Below are 18,148 nucleotides of genomic sequence, written 5' to 3' on the forward strand. Positions count from 1 at the left end.
AATCAACCAAAAGAAGTGACACTTGAGCCAAAAAACAAAGCAAACGACGAAAAGACGAGTGAGATGATTATGTCATTCCCTTACTTAGATAAAGGTAGGTTTAAGCGCAAAACACTCATAGCGGTAGACCGACCTATCCTGGTCATTAAATATAAATGAGGCTGCTGAGTAACGTTAAAAAAATTGAAAAGTTTATCTGCAGTTTTGAATGTTCCCATTTCAAATTTGTTTAAATACTTACTGCGTCTCCTCGCTCGTTCTGTCTTAAGTATCTTTTAATCTTTGGAAAAGTGGCTCTCGACCCGATTTTTCCTTTCGGTTTTCCAGACGGCTTGCTCGTTCAATCTTAAAATCAAATAATGTTCAATGAAGGGTTTTTGACACTTTATACATTCTTTACGTCTGTGATCAATGCTAAAAATCAATCAAATGTAAAAGAATCAGCTGCTAATCTACTTAAAAGACGATGTGTTTGGCTGTGTTTTGTCTCGTTTTGAATTAAAAATGAAAACATTGCAGGTCTGTTTGAAAGATTAAATTAAGAAAACAACAAGAAAAAAGAAAAAAACCTACTAAATCTGTTTTAGGGAAAACAAGTTACTTTATCATTTTCTTTCCCTTTGCAATGGTAGGTACTTTTATTGAAGAACTACCCGAAAATCAAATTAAATTGAGCCCGAGCGGCAAAGAAAGCTAATTCTTAATGAAGTTTATACCATATAAAAAAAAAGTCATAAAGGAAAGCTAAAGGGTAGAAGGTTATCACTTCGTAACAGACTCGCCCAGATAAATACACTTTGGACATAAACGTTTTTTAAACAATTTTTCAAATAACAAGATAAATAAAAACCTAGAGAGAAACACCGCAGAAAGTTGAGAAAACAACCGACAAATTGTACTTCGATATCATCAGCGAAGTATAACGCAACTACACTCTAATTACGGCTGGCCGGCTAAGTTTCTGTAGTTCTGTCGAGTCCACTTACTCCTTAAACAGCAGCTGGAAATCGAGCCAACTTGAATTGGCTATTTTTGAGTTGCCAACGGCCACGGCCAAGGGCACGATACTTAAAAGTTGATTTTCGTACGAGGCTCTACACTAAGCCTCGTTTTGAAACCGAGGCCCTATGCAACTTGGAGGTGTTCTGTCAGCTGAGTGGATGTTAAAGGGGGTAAGTTTCTAAAGAAACTGTGGTGCTCCGCCGGTGGGGGAGCAAGGTAATTTGGAAGCTGACGTTTCGAGTGTTAGCCCTTCGTCAGAGCGAATGATTCGCTCTGACGAAGGGCTAACGCTCGAAAGGTCAGCTTTAACTCTTTACGGTGGCCAATTTATAATTTCAACTGAGTGGATGTTAGCCGAAATAATTCTGTGGTGATTTGTTGCAGAACCAAAAATTCGTAACAAACGGCAAGTAACAAAAACAGAAAGGAGATCGAACGCCAGTGTCACCATCAATCGTGAAGCGATCAGAAAAGAAGTACGACTTGCTATCAAGAGCCAGACTTGCAGTGTTCACTGCCCCAAGAGCATCAGAGGAAGACGGGGCAGACCTGGTCATAGGGGCCCTCCTGGGCCACAGGGAGTGAAAGGACCTAAAGGAAATCAGGGCTCCTAGGGAATTCATGGACCACCCGGACCTATGGGCCCTCCTGGAGCTAAGGGCGAGCCTGGTATATCTATCTCAGTTCCCTCCATTGTGACGCCTCCAATGCCAATGGTGGTAAACGAAACTGGCACAGCCATGTTTCAATGTGAGGTTGAAGGAAACCCACAGCCTAGAGTCACATGGCTGAAGGGTAACTCCAGTCTTCTCACGAACAAACGAATTGTTCCGTCACGTGCAGGCCTGATGATTAATGACGTTAGGTCAGAAGATGATGGAAAGTACACCTGTGTGGCAAGAAATATTCTTGGAATGATTACGTCATTTGCTGAGCTGTCTGTTCAAGGAAGGAAATAATTATCTTACGTCTTGGTCGGATACATTTTTTTATCTACATTACTCGATAGCGAACATAAAGAGGCAATATTAACATTTTATTCTCGCAAATAATTTGTCCAACGTTAAGGATTTGAAACGTTTATTTATCTCCAAGGAGAAAAACATCTATTCGACTCTTTAACTAAAGGCATATTCCTCACGTTCCTCAAATCGTAGAAATCTATTGTAAAGTTATCGTTATCAGTGCTGAAAATGTCACAGTGCAGAAATTTTGAAATAAGTAACGGCAAAATATTCGAAATTGCAGGAGTCTGCGGAAAAAAGGGGACTCGAAATAATATTACTTGGCAGCAATTTCTACTAGTCATGGCCGGGATCCTGCCCATGTTCTACGCAGCACATAATCTGGTTATCTTACATCATTTTATTTTTCACTGTTCAACCTAGTTGGTGCGTCTATCATCCAAAAACCCACATCCGTTATTGCTGAAGAAGGACAAGACGTGACTCTGGTCTGCCAAGCTACTGGTCGGCCGACACCAACGGTCACGTGGCTAAAGGCAGTTGGTCACATGTCAAAGGAAAGATCAAGAATTCTTGATAGAAGACTGGAATTGGTCAATGTGACTAAAACAGACGGTGGAGACTACATATGTTCTGCTAAGAGCGTTCATAGCATGGAATCGGCCCATGCACAAGTTATGGTGTTCGACGAACGTAAGTTTACATTACCGCCACCTAGTAAAAGCGAAGTCAACCTCAGAAAACGTGTTACTGACCTGCGAAGCACAAGGGGCAAGAGAAGTTGTGTGGCAGAGGAAAGCACAAGGTCTGCCTTCAGGTCACGTAATTCATTCAAATGGCTCCCTGCTTCTTAAGAATGTTTACCCCAAATGATTCTGGATCCTACACTTACTTGTCGGACTGTGCATGTTTAAGGCGGGAATTCACGCCGTACTCTTGCCATCTGCTGCGGTATAATCACTTCGTTCCCGTAGTAGTGAGTACGTCAGAATTTGCCGTAATATTTTGTTTGAAGTCTTAATTATTTGAATTTTTTCCTTGTGATCAAATTAATTGCGTTTCTTTACGAGTTGATGAATTATGGATAAACGCAATTTTGTCAAAATTTATTTGTAGAACTAAAAAAGATGTCAAAACCAGGGACAGCTTCAGGTTCTGCCACCAACACCGTCCAAGCGGCAATCGTAAGTATTTCCTTATCGTTTTCGTTTGTTTTATTCTTTTTGACTCAGTCGAGTTCTTCGGTTTGCTTATCCGGCACTAAGCTGGTGGATACTGATACGTGCAACAAGTTACTAGAATGTTTATTTATTTCTGTTAATTTGATTTTTACAACAACCCAATGGAGTGGACAACAGCGCACGTGTTGCTGTGCAGAGAAATTTGGTACAGGAGTTTTATAAGTTCAAGAAAGGGAGTAATGAGAGAGGAAGTATTTAGACGAAAATTTCCGAGAACCTCAACAGTGTAACTGCAGTCAAATTCAAAGTGAATCAAAGAGCGGTAAGAGAGCGATTTGACTTGCTACTCGGAAGATTTTGACAGCAAAGTAGACAAGAAGAAAATGCAAGTGGTATATCTCCCGAACCAACAAAACTCGACGCACTGTTGGAAGAAATTTCTGAAAGAGAGAAATTAGCAGAATCAACGAGAGAATCGTGTAGCAGGAGTGTCGAAACAGATCGCAAAAAAATCCGAAGAGACGCGTTTCCAAGCCTTGGAAAGAGTTGGTGAAACAAAAAGAAGGGAAAGAAAAGCGAAAAGGCAACGAAGAAGCGGAGCTGATGTTCTCGAATTTCTACGGGAAAAGTCAGAAAAGGAGCTTAAGATCCGCGAAGAAGAGTTCGCTTTAAAAGCAAAAGAAGTTGAAAACGAAAAAGAGAAGCAAGCACCAAGGAGGCCATGATTACAAGAGGGTCTGGATGGGGGTGCCTCGAAAACACTAAACACTAAAATTTTTCCATCTTAAATTGTAGGCTGTTTAACATCTAACAATAAAAAATTCACTGTAACACTAAATTTGATACAAATGTAAGCGCAAATGGCTTAAGAAAGCGAAAGATACTAATCAAGACGAACGTGGACATTCGATATGGAATAATATCTACAATTAATTTACAGACTCTGTCATTTTGATTACAGTTTTGGGTTTGTTCATTGTCTATGTTTCTATCATGGAAAATCATGGGAGACTATTTCTCAGCAGAAGGGTACATTATGCTCGACAATGAAAATTTTCCTCTGTAGTTATTTCACTTTTGCAATCTTTCATGTGAAAAATTTGTTTAATCAATCATCATGCTCCTTTTACCTACCGGGAAAAAGGCTTTTGCGTCCTCAATAGCCAATCCTCTCGTTTCTTAGCACATGTATCAGAAGCAAGCCAGCCTTTGAATTTGAACTCCCCTTGCTTCCCGGGTCCAAGGTAGCGCTATTTTCGGGTTTTCATTTAATTGACTCTGGATCACAGAGTCATTCACAAGGTGATGTATATGCGCACGCCCGATCGTGCAAACTCTACAAGTCAAGGCGAAAATGAGCGCGAATGGCGCGATCAGACCTGGTGAGTGTTGTTGTGTGGGGGTAGCAACCGTGATCGTCATCATCCATATCGCTGCCTGAGTCGGTGTCGTATTCATTCTCTTGATCTGGCACTTCACCAACGGCAACTATTTCCAACCGTGCTATCGTTCACAAACGTGATGCTGGGTACGTGCGAGTCCCCATCGTCATCTGTGACTTGCGGCATAATTTGTTCCATTCCTTCTCGACCTTCAACAGTTGAGTCGTCGTGGAACATTACTTTGGAATGAGGAGGTTGAGCGTAATACACTGCTGGTGGGAGAGCTCCGGCTTTGTCTTTTGTGGTTTCACTCCGCACTGTTCTCTGCCTCACAGGACGATATTTGTCCACTAACTCCTTCATCGCTACTTCAATTGGAGGATCTATCCTTGCAGCTGTTGGAGGCTTCATCACTTTAACACCTGCCAACTCTATACTCTTGAGTTCACTCTGGGTTTCGTCAGAAACAAGGAGTGGAACTACCACTTCCCATTGATGTTGCGTAAGGATATGTAAATTCTTCGTTTACCCGTGGTAATACCTGGCCAGCCGGTACAGTTTCAACTCGAAATTTCCCATCCCCAACGAGGTTGCCATTTGCGAAATACCAAGAAAGTTGATCAAATGCTTCTTTGCGTCCGTTATATTTCTTTGCTCTTTACCGATTGGAATTCTGCGCCTTTCAAAAGCACTTTCCTCGCCACATCTATAAGAGCTGACTACTCCCGCCGATACGGACGTAGCGGCCATTTTGCATACAGAAGTCTGCTAAAAACCGCTGACCACAAAATGTCTGAAGAACTTATGGGCATGCGCACAAAGTATGCATCCTGACCAGTTCGGTCAGTTCCGCGCAGGCTCTTTTGTTTCTAGTTTTGCACCCAGAACTTATGGGCATGAGCACAAAGTATGCATGCTGACCAATTCGGTCAGTTCCGCGCAGGCCCTTTTGTTTCTAGTTTTGCACCCTTTATCATAAGAGCTAAGTTTGAAGAATCTTCGTCTTTTTTTTTCCATATCAAACTCACGGGGTACAAATAGTCTCTTACTGAATCTCGTGACCACGCCCAGTTCATCGGCCACTGAAATCGAGCGCGATTTTTGGATGTTATATCATTTTGCCGACTCTCTGTATAAAAGGTTAACAATGTACCACCGAAATATTGTACTATAATATCATCGCTTTCCATTTTGTGTATTTTCGTACTACAAAGTAAAGTTTTTCCCTCGTCATTTTCACCTTTTCCCGAGCGGGTCCGTCAAAATTAAGAAGGCGTTCGTGGTCAAAACAAGACCGAGCAAGGAGTCTTGGGCGATTTCTCTCTTACGCAAGCGTAAATTGAAAATGTACCGCCAAAATCAAAGAGAGGAACAAATTTCCTTTGTTTTGATATGTAAATTGTCGAACAAGGAGCAGATTGAACCTCGTCAAATGGCTAGTCAAAACAGCCACACCTTTCTCCTTTTGCTCGTTTCCTGTTTTATAAGCGTGAAAGCAGTAGGAAAAGAATCGGGTAGCTCGGAAAGCGCTTCACCATCGTTTACTTACGAGATAAACAAGTAAGATTTGTAAAGTTATTTTCCGAAAGAGTCGGAATAAATACATTTTTTTCAGGTTAGATTTCTGTTTTTACCCTAAACGTCGTCCAATAAATTTTTGTTGCAGCCTACTAATTTATACAGTTTCGAAGGAAAATATTCAGATGCTTCACCGTCCCCGAAGGGGGTTCTGTCCTGGTGTACCGGTTCACAAGGGAATTACCATCGTTCTTTCTTTGTTTAGGAGTTATCGGTTAGCTATTGTGTATTGTTTGGTCTTTTGTATTGGCTCTTGTGAACCGGTACACGAGGACAGAACCCCGAAGGGTCTCCACTCATCGAACCGTGTACTGTAGCCAATGTAGTGAATTTTCAGTCTCTTGTTGGGTTTGTCAACCTCCGTGACTTCAACATCATACAATTTTGTATCTTTTCCCTGTGAAATGACCTTTTTAACAGGGGTGTATGTAGAGTATTCGTTGCAGAATCGCTTTGGTTCTCTTATCTCTCTCTTTGGCTTGTCCGCCATTTTGAAAATTTGCTTAGGAGGGCATCTGGGTTAGCGGCCGCACCAGGCTGGAACCGACAAAAACAAATGTCCATCGCAGTGGGGAAACAGTTTGATATGAACATTATTGCCTTCTCTATGAAACTTTTGTTGATCTTAAATGAGTGAAATTAGACCTTTCTCGACTATGCTAGTAAAACTGGCATTTAATGCTACTAAAAATTCTCGCATAAAGCCAAAAAAATGCTAAAATAATGCCTGATTTCTTTAAAAAATGCCACTTGAATTCCAAAAAATGCTTTATTTTATTTCAAACAAAACGTACAAACGCTTACATTTTATGCTCATTTCAGCAACAGCTGATACTTAATCATTGTTTGTTTATAAAACTTGGGGTCAGAATTAAAACTTTTCCAGCATGGTCTGCTCCCTTAGTTTGGATCTTTTCATCTTTTGCTTCCCGTCTTGGTGCTTTTTAGATGAGACGTGTATTTTCAGAACACTTTTCTTCGTCGACAGGATCTTTCTACAAGCATTGCAAAACAGCTTCCTTCTCTAACAATGAAGTTCTCATCAGGAAACTGTCGTACTCGCTCGTGTAACAGCACTTTCACAGTGTCGCTATTTCCTCGTCGCTTGTATTTACCGGTAGTGGACTGTAGAGATCGATCTCTTGCTATAGATGATGGAACTGGTCTATCTTGCAAGTTCGTGGCCGACGCCATCTTGGCTGAGCAAGAGAAAGAGTTACCCGTTGACCACCCATACCTTTCTTCCGTTGGTGTTAGTACGTCATGTTACGGAAACATACAATCTACACACACAAGTAACACAACACAAGTACACAAGTAACACAACGCACAAACAGTCGAAACAGACAGAAAACAATTAAAATTGTAAAACTTTAGGATTATTTATTCTTCTGAGTGCTGAAATCTGGATCACAATCATGATAAATGACAGATAATGCTAGCAATTCTTTTTCAAGAAAAAACGAAAAAAATGCTCGTTTTCCCAAAAACTGCCGAAAAAAAATGCTAGCATAATCGAGAAAGGCCCAAGTGAAATCACTGTTCTAACACCTTTTAACACTTAACAGTTAACGTTTTTAAAACGCTAAACATTAAAATTTTACAAATTTTAACACTAAACATTAAAAAAAGGCCAAACAACACTTAACCTGACCAAACCCCATCCAGACCCTCGTACTTCCTAATCACCTCCTAACCAACCAATCAGTGCGCGGAAAGCTCTAATACGAGATAAAATATTATATCATTCCCCCTACGTATTTTACAGTTTTGTCCCCTACACGATTTTTAAATGTTTACCCGAATCTTCCTTGCTTTTTGCGTTTGATATATGATTTCCTTACATGTCTTGGGGTACACTGTCACCACCAACAGATTATCTCTTGGTCACTTCACAGCAGTATGCTCTACTGTACGTTTAAAGGACTTTTCTTAGCTCTTTTTTCTAAAACGTGGACAATTCAAGCTACCTATAGCTTCGACGACGACCTTTTACTACAGCTCCGTAATGAGTTGTGTGCATTTCTGTCAGCAGTCACTATCCTTTATCATTATATAGCTGGCAGTGCCTGTGGGCAATATAGAGCGAATCGTGTATTCTGATTGGTTACCCAAGCTCCTGCCCACTCGGGACTGCCCGCTTTGGTCCCGCCCAGATAAGAAAACTGCGAACTTACAAATTAGTTCGTAATTCTTGTAGAGTGTCGACGATGGGGTCGCTAAAAATGGTAGAAGATAGTCAAAACTAAGAGAGCCTAAACGACTCTCAATGGTTTGTTGTGCTACAAAAACAGCTGGCCTTCTTTCCCATTCTTGATTCGTAAGACCTTACCTCCGTTAGTCCAAAAAAACACCCGAAAAAATGCCTGTTATGCAGGTTAGCAACCCGTTGTGCTTTTTTTTTTCAGGCTAACAGAGGTGAGCGCAGGGCGAGCACAAAGCGAGAGCTACGCACGAGGGCAGGAGCGCGAAAATAAAAAGCGTCTGCACCCACACTCTAAAACAAGAGAGAAACTCGAAGTGAGGAACGCAGCAAAGATGGAAAGACGAATGAGATGAAAAATTTTCGTACTTACTCAGATGAAGGTAGGTTTGACCAAATTTAAGGGATACTTTTACTAAAAGAAAAACGAATAAAAGTGCACCCAGTTCGCCTTTTTAGGAGGGTTGATTTTTAATGAGGTTCTCGCACGGATAGAATGTATTTTGGAGAAAATTCAAATGCCCACTTAATTTTTATAGCCTAGTTAAAGCGTCAAGCCACAATGCTCTGGAGAGATACTTATTCATATGAAACACATGGAAGGAAGTATAATAGTATAATGCAAAAAAGGAAACGTAGTTTGACCCCATGCCTACATGACTTAATAATCACGTGAGCGAAAAGTGTTACTCGACGTGCCCTGTCTCCTAAATCAATGCGTCCCTTTTTAAGCCGAGGTGAACTAAACCAGGTGGATCCCAACCGGAATATATTTTGTTGTTTTTCTTACAGGAATTCAAATTCGTCACAAGAGGGAAGTGGGAAATACCGACAGGATATCGAAGGTCAGTCGTAAAGTGATCAGCAAAGAAGTTCGACTTGCCATGAACAGCCTGGCTTGCAGCGTTTACTGCCCAAATATCATCAAAGGAAAGCGAAGTAGACCTGGTGAGAGAGGGCCCTCAGGAAAAAATGGACCACCCAGGCCACAAGGACCAAAGGGAAATCAGGGCCCCAAGGAATTCAGGGACCTCCCGGTCGTATGGGCCTTCCAGGAGCTGAGGGCAGCCTGGTGAATCCATCTCAGCCTCCTCCATGATGGCACCCCCATGTCTGTAGTTGCAAATGAAACTGGCACAGCGTTATTTCAATGTGAGGTCGAGGAATATCCAAAACCAAAAGTCACATGATTAAAAAACAACCATGTACTCTTCCTGAGGATAAACGAGTGATGCCAACAAGTAGAGGCCTGGTGATCAGTAACGTACGTTAAAGATGACGGAACCTACACTTGTGTAGCAAGGAAAATTTTCTTGGGGTGAGACATCCTTGGCTAGGTTGACTGCTCAAGGTAAGAAATATTACTTTCACTTGTTATAAATTGGGCTCACTATCAGTTATCACCAACGTGAACCCTGTCATCAGCTACAATTACTTTGGATTGTTTAGATATAAATGGATGAAGAACATGAAACACGTTTTTACAAGAGACTGAAACATGGAAGAAACGCTTTTCCTCTCTTAAATCGCTTCGAGGAAAACAACAATTTTATTGATGAATTATCTTCAAAGGACACTAAGATAACATAGCGGTCAAATGTCAAGCATGCGAAAAAATAACATCGATAATAAAACTGTTTGACTTTAAGCAACACTTTCCGTTGCATTTCAGAGTTTGAGACTTCAGAGGCTCAAAGGAAAAAAATATCACAAGATTTACATGTTTTGAATGTGAACTTTTACTATCACGCTGCTGAAAAATAACGTGGGGCGATAAACTTTTCATTAAAGTCGAATTTCGTTTCACGGGACCGGAGGCTTTTGCATTTGCCCTGTCACAGATTCTTCCTGTTTTGTGGAAAGCCCAGCACGATCATGAAACGTAGCGCTAGAGGAATGTTCGAGGTCTAATTTCTATCCGTAAGACGCTTTTGCCACGGCACGATATCACTGACAGCTTCTTCTCGTCTGGTTGAAAAGTCTGGCGGTAACATGAAATATCGGACAAAAAAAAGCTCCATCAAGGTTCCATTCATTGAAGGTCATTTCTCTATCCTTAGTTCTTAAAGAGAGTCTTTCTACCTTGATTTAACATGGAATTTGAGCAGCCACGTCAGAGACAAAACAAGGGTTTTTTTTTTTGACTGACTATTGACCTTTTGAAGGTGGGTTGTTGATAGAGAGTTACAACTCTCTCCATCAACAACCCAAAGATGAACTTGTTGACATGAGGACTGAAACCATAACTCAATAACAAGAAGTTGAATCAAGTCCAATAAAAGCTGAGGGAGCCAAATAGGGTCAGACTGAAGGATTAGATGACCAAAACGCAGGGCGCATATATTTTTCATGTCTCTCTTGTGATTACAAAGAACTGCGTTGAGATACTGTCCATAAAAGAAGGACTTAATTTTTCGAAATCTCGCAACCTCTTCAGTCAGTTATGGAGAAGTCAAAGATGAACCCAGTTCATAACAAGCTGGTGTTTTCCTCGTTATTTCTCGCCGTTGTTTGCTTCGCCGGCCTGATTCACGTCGAGATCGAGCTTCACGCTCATCGACAAATGCTTCAAGCCTTGAATCAACCAAAAGAGGAGAAACTTGAACTGAAGAACGCAGCAAATGACGGAAAGACGAATGAGATGAATATTTTATGTCCTTCCACAGACAAAGGTGAGTTAAGCACACAAAACTTAGAACTCTAAAAAGGACTTTTAACTAGAATTAATTTTGAAGCTTTTCTTTTAAAATTCGTTCATATTTTCGTCTACTAGTTCTTCCATGACTGTCTTAGAGTTTTAATTCCCTCTGATGAAGGGCTAACGCTCGAAACGTCAGCTTTTTAACTCGTTACGGTGGCCATTTTACTATAACAACTTACTTGATGTAACCAAATTAAGTTGAGTTTTAAAGCAAGTGGCTCCCAACCCAATCAAAATCTTTTTATGTTTCGGAAGTTTCATTTGTTCGTAAAAATTAAAGAGAGAAAATTCTCCATAATGCGTATCACATCTGAAGACAAAAAAAACGTTTCAGACGAGCTCGTTCAATCTCAAAACACGGGAAGTGAAAGTTATTTTGACAGTTTAAAAATTCTTTAGATTTATGATAAATATAATCATAGGCAATCAAACGTCCAGAGTCAGCTGCTAATCTACTTTAATGACGATATGTTTGGTTTTGTTTCGGCGTCGTTCTGATTTCAAAGCAATACTTCCCTGGTCTGTTTCAAAAATTTCAAAAAGATAAGCAAGAGCTGCTTTAAATTTCCCCCTTTTTGATGGGCACTTTTACCGTAGCAATACTCAATTTAGCTCGAACGGCTGGGGATGCTGAATCTTAACTCGGTTCACACCAATAATAAAACAGGTTATGAATTTGTAACAAACTCGCGTAGATAAATATGCTTTGGACACAATGTTTAAACAACTCTTCATACGAGAGGATAAATAACATGCACCTCAAGAGACATACGGCGAATCGAGCATCATAATCATAACACATAATTTGTCGCGGTATCGCGACTAATCTCTAGTTTTCCCGTCGTTCTGTCGAGTCCTCTCATTTCCGAAAAAAAAAAAACTGCCAACTTGAATAGGCCACTTTTGAGTTTATACGACCTCACTCACAAACTGATGATTCGCGTATGATGACAAAAATTTGTTGATCTATAAGAGGTTCAGCAGACTGAGATTTCCGTGTTTTAAAACAGAAGCTTAGGCAACATGAAAGTGAAATAAGCTATGGGGAACGAAGCGGTAGTTATCCTGTGATGTTTCCTGCAGACCTTCAAACTCGTCGAAAACGGCAAGTGAAAAATACAGATGGGAGGTCAAACGCCAATGTCAGCATCGATCGTGAGGCGATCAGAAAAGAAGTACGACTTGCTATGAGCACCCAGGCTTGTAGCGTTCAGTGCCCAAAAAGCATCAGGGGAAGACGAGGGAGACCCGGTCAGAGAGGCCCCCCAGGAAAAAATGGATCACCTGGGCCAAAAGGAATTCCGGGACCAGCTGGACCAATAGGCCCCCCAGGTAAACACGGACCACCTGGGCAACAAGGAATAATGGGCCCTAAGGGAAACCATGGTCCTCAGGGCATTCAGGGACCTCCCGGACCTACTGGCCCTCCTGGAGCTAAAGGCGAGCCTGGTAAATCTATCTCAGCCCCCTCTATTGTGACAGCTCCCATGTCTATAGTCGTGAAAGAAACTGGTACAGCTTCGTTTCAATGTGAGGTGGAAGGGAATCCGAAGCCAAAAGTCACATGGTTGAAAGATAAATCCAGTCTTCTCGCGGATACACGCATTGTGTCAACTGGTGGAGGCCTGCTGATCAATGATGTTGCGTCAAAAGATGACGGAAACTACACTTGTGTAGCAAGGAATATTCTTGGGGTTATGACGTCATTGGCTAGGTTGACTGTTCAAGGTAAAAAATATTATGTTCTGTTGTTATACACTCGATTCAAAAATTCATCATAAACTGTGCTTTTTTGGACTGTTCTGATATAAATAAATGTAGTGAGTACATCATGTTTTTGTACTTTGAGGGATCAAGGTAACTAAAACAGGGAGGAAACAGAATGTTTAATTCATAGGGTTTTTTTTTCTATCGTTTCATTGGCCACGAGGAAAAAATACGATTATAGTCAACACCTCGAGATGACACTTCGGAAGTTTGCTCACCTCTTGTATTCCTCTTGGTTTTATATCAGTTGGTGCATTGATCATTCAGAAACCCTCATCTGTTATTGTTGAGGAAGGACACAAAGTGACTCTGGTCTGCCTAGCTGCCGGTCAGCCGACACCAACCATCACGTGGCGAAAAGCAGTCGGTCGCATGTCAAAGGAAAGATCAAGAGCTATTAATGGCAGGTTGGAAATAACTAATGTGACTAAAACAGACGGGGGAGACTACATATGTTCGGCAAAGAACATTATTAATGAGGACTCCGCCCATACACTAGTCATCGTGTTTGAACAACTCAAGTTTACATTACTCCCTCCCCCTAAACGTTCAGCCAAACTCTCAGAAAATGTGTTACTGTCTTGCGAAGCACAAGGAGCAAGAGAGATTGTGTGGCAGCGGACAGGCCAAGGTCTGCCTTCGGGTCACGTAGTTTATTCAAATGGCTCCCTGCTTCTTAAAAATGTCTCCCCGACTGATGCTGGATCCTACACTTGCATTGCGAGAAATTTTCATCGCTCCATAGCTGCAAGCACCGTGCTTGAATTTCAAAAGCCAACCTCTTGTAGTGAAATAAAAGCCCACAATAGAGGATTATCTTCAGGTACTTATATGATTTACCCTGATGGCAAAGGAAGCGTGACACCCTTCAGCGTGTACTGCGACATGACTGACAAAGGTGGGGTTGGTGTGACAGTCATCAGTCATGACAGTGAGAGCAGAACTCATGTTGGGAACATTCCTGGGTGCAACGTGGGAAACTTAGGATGTTTCAGTAAAGATGTGCAATATACTGGATTCAGCACTTCTCAGCTAGCAGCGCTCACTACAGTCTCCCAGAATTGTGAACAGTTTATCAAGTTTGAATATAACAATGGGGTAGCGTTCGTTGAGGAAGGAGACGCCTGGTGGGTGTCACGTAATGGAACACAGATGAACTACTGGGGAGGAGCTAAAGGGTCTTATAAGATGTGCGCATGCGGAGTAACAAATTCGTGTTCCAATGGTGAGAAGTGTAACTGTCGTAACAGTGGCAGTGGCTGGAGAGAGGACAGCGGTTTGTTGACTGATAAATCTGCTCTGCCTGTGACACAAATCAGACTCGGAGACTTGGATGGCCCAAGCGAAGAAGGATATTATACAGTAGGAAAACTCAAGTGTTATGGTGTGGCATAAGTTTCTCACTGGTTCGGTTACTCAGCTATTCATTACCATGCAGCAAATGTAATCACCAGCAGTTGTTGTGCAAATGTGACGCAACTGATCCTTTAAACAAATGAAAGACTGAATATTTTGACTTTGTGCAGGGTCACGGGCTAAAAAATGGCTGGCCCCTATTTTCCAAATGTGTGCTAGCTTTCTACCTTCCTTCGCGCAACGGAAAAATCATTAATAGTGACTAACAATTCTGACTTTTTAGCTTCATCAGTTATATCTTAGGAACTAGGAACTGTTAAATATCTGACTATTTCTAATTTTCCTTTGCATACGATGACCAGATAATTTCTTTGCTTTTTTTTTTTTGAAGCCTCATACTAGTAAATACACAAGAAGGCTGGGCCCAATTTGCAAAAGATTTTTTTGTTAGTCCCTTTAATTTTACTACTGACAATATTAATATTCACTTCAATGTATACAAAGTTCTCTTTTGCTAAACGTTATGTCTCCTTTGCCAGTGATATCTTAGCAGCAAGGAGTTTCCAGAGCTCCAGTGATTTGTGTTATCTTTCTAGTTTCCTTGGAAATTTCAAGCACCATTTGAGCTCCTGGAATTGATCAAAGTTAATTTAGATTGGTATAATTTTGAACAATTACGCATTAAAAACTAAAATAGCATCAACAACTGCATTTTTTGCTTTTTTTGTAGTACATGTTATCTTAGCCTGGACCAAACTAAGGGGGCAGGGGGAAACTGCTACTCTATAAATCTCGCAAAATTAACACAACATACAGGAGATGGGCTGGGTAATAAAATAGAAGTACCCATAAGAGATATGTATCCGAAAGGTCACTCTAGGGAAGTGGAACATTCCGATCGCGAAGGAAGTCTAAGATTCTAGATGTCTCGGATGTTTTTAGTCATTATTTCTTAAGTAGCTCCCCGTGCTGCCCTCACTGAACAGGAAAAACAGCTTTAACTGTGAAACGGCTTTGAAATCACCACCCGTATGTGGTATCAATTTTACTTAATGAAGATACCCAAAACACGGAGCTACTCAAATGAGTTGTAAAATCTCTTAACTGAAGTGTTAAAATTAAACTGAGTCAATTTTGTTCACCATGGGAGGCTATCGCAGATTTTTCTCTCTTAGAGTAAAAGCGCAGCGCTATGGTGTAAAGTATTGAAACTAGAATGTTCAAGGTCTAATTTCCTTGGTGGGACGCTTGTAGACGATATTGCAGATTCGTTCCATCTGATTGAAAAGCGTGGATGTAACATAAAAAATAAAGGAAGAAAGCTCCAGAAATAATCTCAAACCACTCATTGAGGATCTTTTTTGTTCTATTTCTCAAAGGAATCTGTTTTCGAGATAGATTACGAACTGTTCCTCCTTTTCGGCGAAGTTCATCACCCAAGTAAATATAACCAGTAAAAAAAAAATCTGATGTTCGCGCGCCGCGGGCAGCTCTTGGGGTAAGGTTGATGCGCCGCGGGAGCTCCACGAGTGAGGCGCACGCCCTGTCGAGATCAAAACACGTTTGTTTTCTAAAACTAATTCTTTACCTGACCTTTAGTACTTGTTCATCAACGACCTTAAAAACCTGTTGAAATAAAACTGAAGCGAAGCCATAACTCATTAACATGCAGTTGAATCAAATCAAATAAAAACTGAGGAAACCACATAGGGTCAGACCGGAGGATAGAGGAGCAAAACGCCTTGCGGACTTCTTTCAAGGTATTTTCAAACGTGTGAGTTAAAACACTGTCCCTACATCGTAGACTTTGCATTCCGAGATCTCGCAACCTCGCAACCTCGCAAATCAGAGTATGAAGAAGTCAAAGATGAACCCAGTTCCTAAAAAGCTGGTCATCGTTAGTTCCCTCTGTTGTTTGCTTCGCCGGACTGATTCACGTCGAGATCGACTTTTTTACGCTCATCGGCAAATGCTTCAAGTCTTGAATCGATTAAAAGAAGAGAAACTTAAACTGAATAACGCAGCAAAATGACGAAAAGACGAGTGAGATGAATATTTTATACCCTTACATAGACAAAGGTGGGTTTACTGAAGTACATAAAACTTAGAACTCTGAGAAGACTTTGACTGGAATTAATTTTGAAGGTTTTCTTTTGAAATTCGTTCACATTTTCGTCTACTGGTTTTTTGATGAGTATCTTTGAGTTTTAAAGCTAGTGGCTCCCAACCTAATCAAAATGTTTGGATATTTTAAGCTTCGTTAAAATTAAAGGAAGAAAATTGTCCATGATGCGTAAAATATCTAAGACAAAGAAAGCTTCTCTGAAGAAGCTCAAGTGGTCACGCATGATTTATGATGGTAAGAAGCACCGCTTTTTCTATCTCTTTGTAAGTGCATATCATCATTATTCAAATGAGAATTTTCTAAAAATTGCCCTAGCGATTTATCTGAGGTTAACTAACAATTTGTGATCAAAAGCGTCACTCAAAATCAAGGAAGTCAGGGTGACGCTCTGTTAGGTCGTAAGATGAGCCTTTCAGCAGTGGAGACAGGAAAAATAATTCCTCTGGAGTCAACGCAATTAGTTTCCTTTTAGCTATTCCGATGAGCTAGTTCAACCTCAAAACAGGAAGACTTTCACCTGTTTAAGTTTTCGATATTACGACTCTTTAACATTCTCCCATACATTTCTTCCATACAAGATTTCGCTGGCGGGAACACAGAGGTTTTCGCGGTTTTGTCACAAGTATCCTCTCAAAGCTCATTGGGTTTCGCGAACAAAGAGGTTTCAGGTCGTGTCGGGTTTCCGTCACGCGCCAGAAACTTTACACCAGGCTAGTCAAGTAGATGACTCGCCGGCGCGAATATGCCCCTGACTCCCCTCTCACATGAGGCATTTGAATCAGGGCATTGTTTACCATCATCCAATCAGCGTGGAGCAAACAGTGTGACGGTTGGTCCCTGGTACACGAAATCTGTGCCGAGGATGCCGATCGCTTGGAAAGCTGCATTTCTCGAAAATTTTATGGCGGTTAGCGCTTGGATTTTGAATGGATCTTGGATTGAATGACACGAGAAGAAGCGTCAACCTTTTAGTTTATCTGGTGTTCGATATGGAAGCCGGGCGATTCTACTGATTTCTGGGTGAAAATCGGCTTCGCGTCTCCTTTTTATAACGTAAAGTAACAGTCAACGCAAAACCCACCAAATCGCTTAAATTCGCCATTTAGAGTCACAGAAACGACAATACACAGCAAGTGAGGTAGGTTTACATTTATTTTGAACCTTAACATAGACATTCCTTGCTATAAGTTTACGATATTACAACTCTTTAATATTCTCCAATACATTTCTTTATATTTCGAGCAAACGCCCAGACACGCCGCTTGTGTAGGCTCCCTGTGATTTAACTAACATAAGGTCTATTTGTATTGGCAGATTCATGCTGACGTCATTGTTAACATTTTTGCTCATTTGCATACGGCTTTGCGTAAAGAAGGAAGCATGTTAGATACAGATTGACTTCAGGCAGCTGAAGAGCTAGAAAACCTTAGTACATGGTGAAATTTTTAGCGCTTTGGGTGTAATATTCAAGGAGAAATAGTCCATCCAAAACTGCAAAATTTCTGGGTGGCAAAAGCGCTAATGAGCTCATACATTCTATGTAAAATTTTGAGTTTTAAACCCGTGTCGCACAAAAAGTATTCAATGCATCAGGCTCGTATTCACTGGCCGAGTTAATCGTACTTTGACCTTTCGATATTCAGAACTGATTTATTTTTAGCTCCTTCAGAAACTGAATTGCTTATGCTAATGAGGCAAATATTGTAAACAAGGATTCCCTTATTGAGAGATCATTTCCTTAGCTTGAATCCACTCTTACTAACATTCACTGCATTAGTACTGTTAGTACTGACGTCATACCAACATGTACTTGAGTTGTTAGGTTCTATATATATATATATATATATATATATAGCTCTTTGGCATACAAAGCTTTGCTTTCATGTTC

General features: G+C 40.8%; 2 protein-coding genes across 2 annotated transcripts; both read left to right on the forward strand.

Annotated features, from left to right (window-relative positions):
• The first annotated feature begins 1,381 nt into the window (after positions 1–1,381).
• LOC148728035 (uncharacterized) lies at positions 1,382–10,343 on the forward strand. Its single transcript, XM_088724403.1, has 4 exons — positions 1,382–2,772; positions 3,084–3,151; positions 8,517–8,694; positions 9,104–10,343. Exons 1-3 carry the CDS (start codon positions 2,516–2,518, stop codon positions 8,519–8,521), a joined length of 330 nt encoding a protein of 109 aa, XP_088580529.1. The 5' UTR covers positions 1,382–2,515; the 3' UTR covers positions 8,522–8,694; positions 9,104–10,343.
• A 167-nt stretch (positions 10,344–10,510) lies between these two features.
• On the forward strand, positions 10,511–14,841 carry LOC111340368 (uncharacterized). Its single transcript, XM_088724402.1, has 3 exons — positions 10,511–10,983; positions 12,096–12,740; positions 13,027–14,841. Exons 1-3 carry the CDS (start codon positions 10,755–10,757, stop codon positions 14,172–14,174), a joined length of 2,022 nt encoding a protein of 673 aa, XP_088580528.1. The 5' UTR covers positions 10,511–10,754; the 3' UTR covers positions 14,175–14,841.
• The last annotated feature ends 3,307 nt before the right edge of the window (positions 14,842–18,148 follow it).

The sequence above is a fragment of the Stylophora pistillata genome, chromosome 6, assembly GCF_964205215.1.
Source record: "Stylophora pistillata chromosome 6, jaStyPist1.2, whole genome shotgun sequence".
Taxonomy (NCBI): Eukaryota; Metazoa; Cnidaria; class Anthozoa; order Scleractinia; family Pocilloporidae; genus Stylophora; species Stylophora pistillata.

Excerpts from the sequence above, each read along its gene's own strand:
- LOC111340368 (XM_088724402.1), top strand. The coding sequence starts at position 10,755 with ATGGAGAAGTCAAAGATGAACCCAGTTCATAACAAGCTGGTGTTTTCC. Across the intron at positions 10,984-12,095 it reads ATGTCCTTCCACAGACAAAG|ACCTTCAAACTCGTCGAAAA; the intron begins GTGAGTTAAGCA and ends TGTTTCCTGCAG. Across the intron at positions 12,741-13,026 it reads GGCTAGGTTGACTGTTCAAG|TTGGTGCATTGATCATTCAG; the intron begins GTAAAAAATATT and ends GTTTTATATCAG.
- LOC148728035 (XM_088724403.1), top strand. The coding sequence starts at position 2,516 with ATGTCAAAGGAAAGATCAAGAATTCTTGATAGAAGACTGGAATTGGTC. Across the intron at positions 2,773-3,083 it reads GTGGCAGAGGAAAGCACAAG|AACTAAAAAAGATGTCAAAA; the intron begins GTCTGCCTTCAG and ends ATTTATTTGTAG.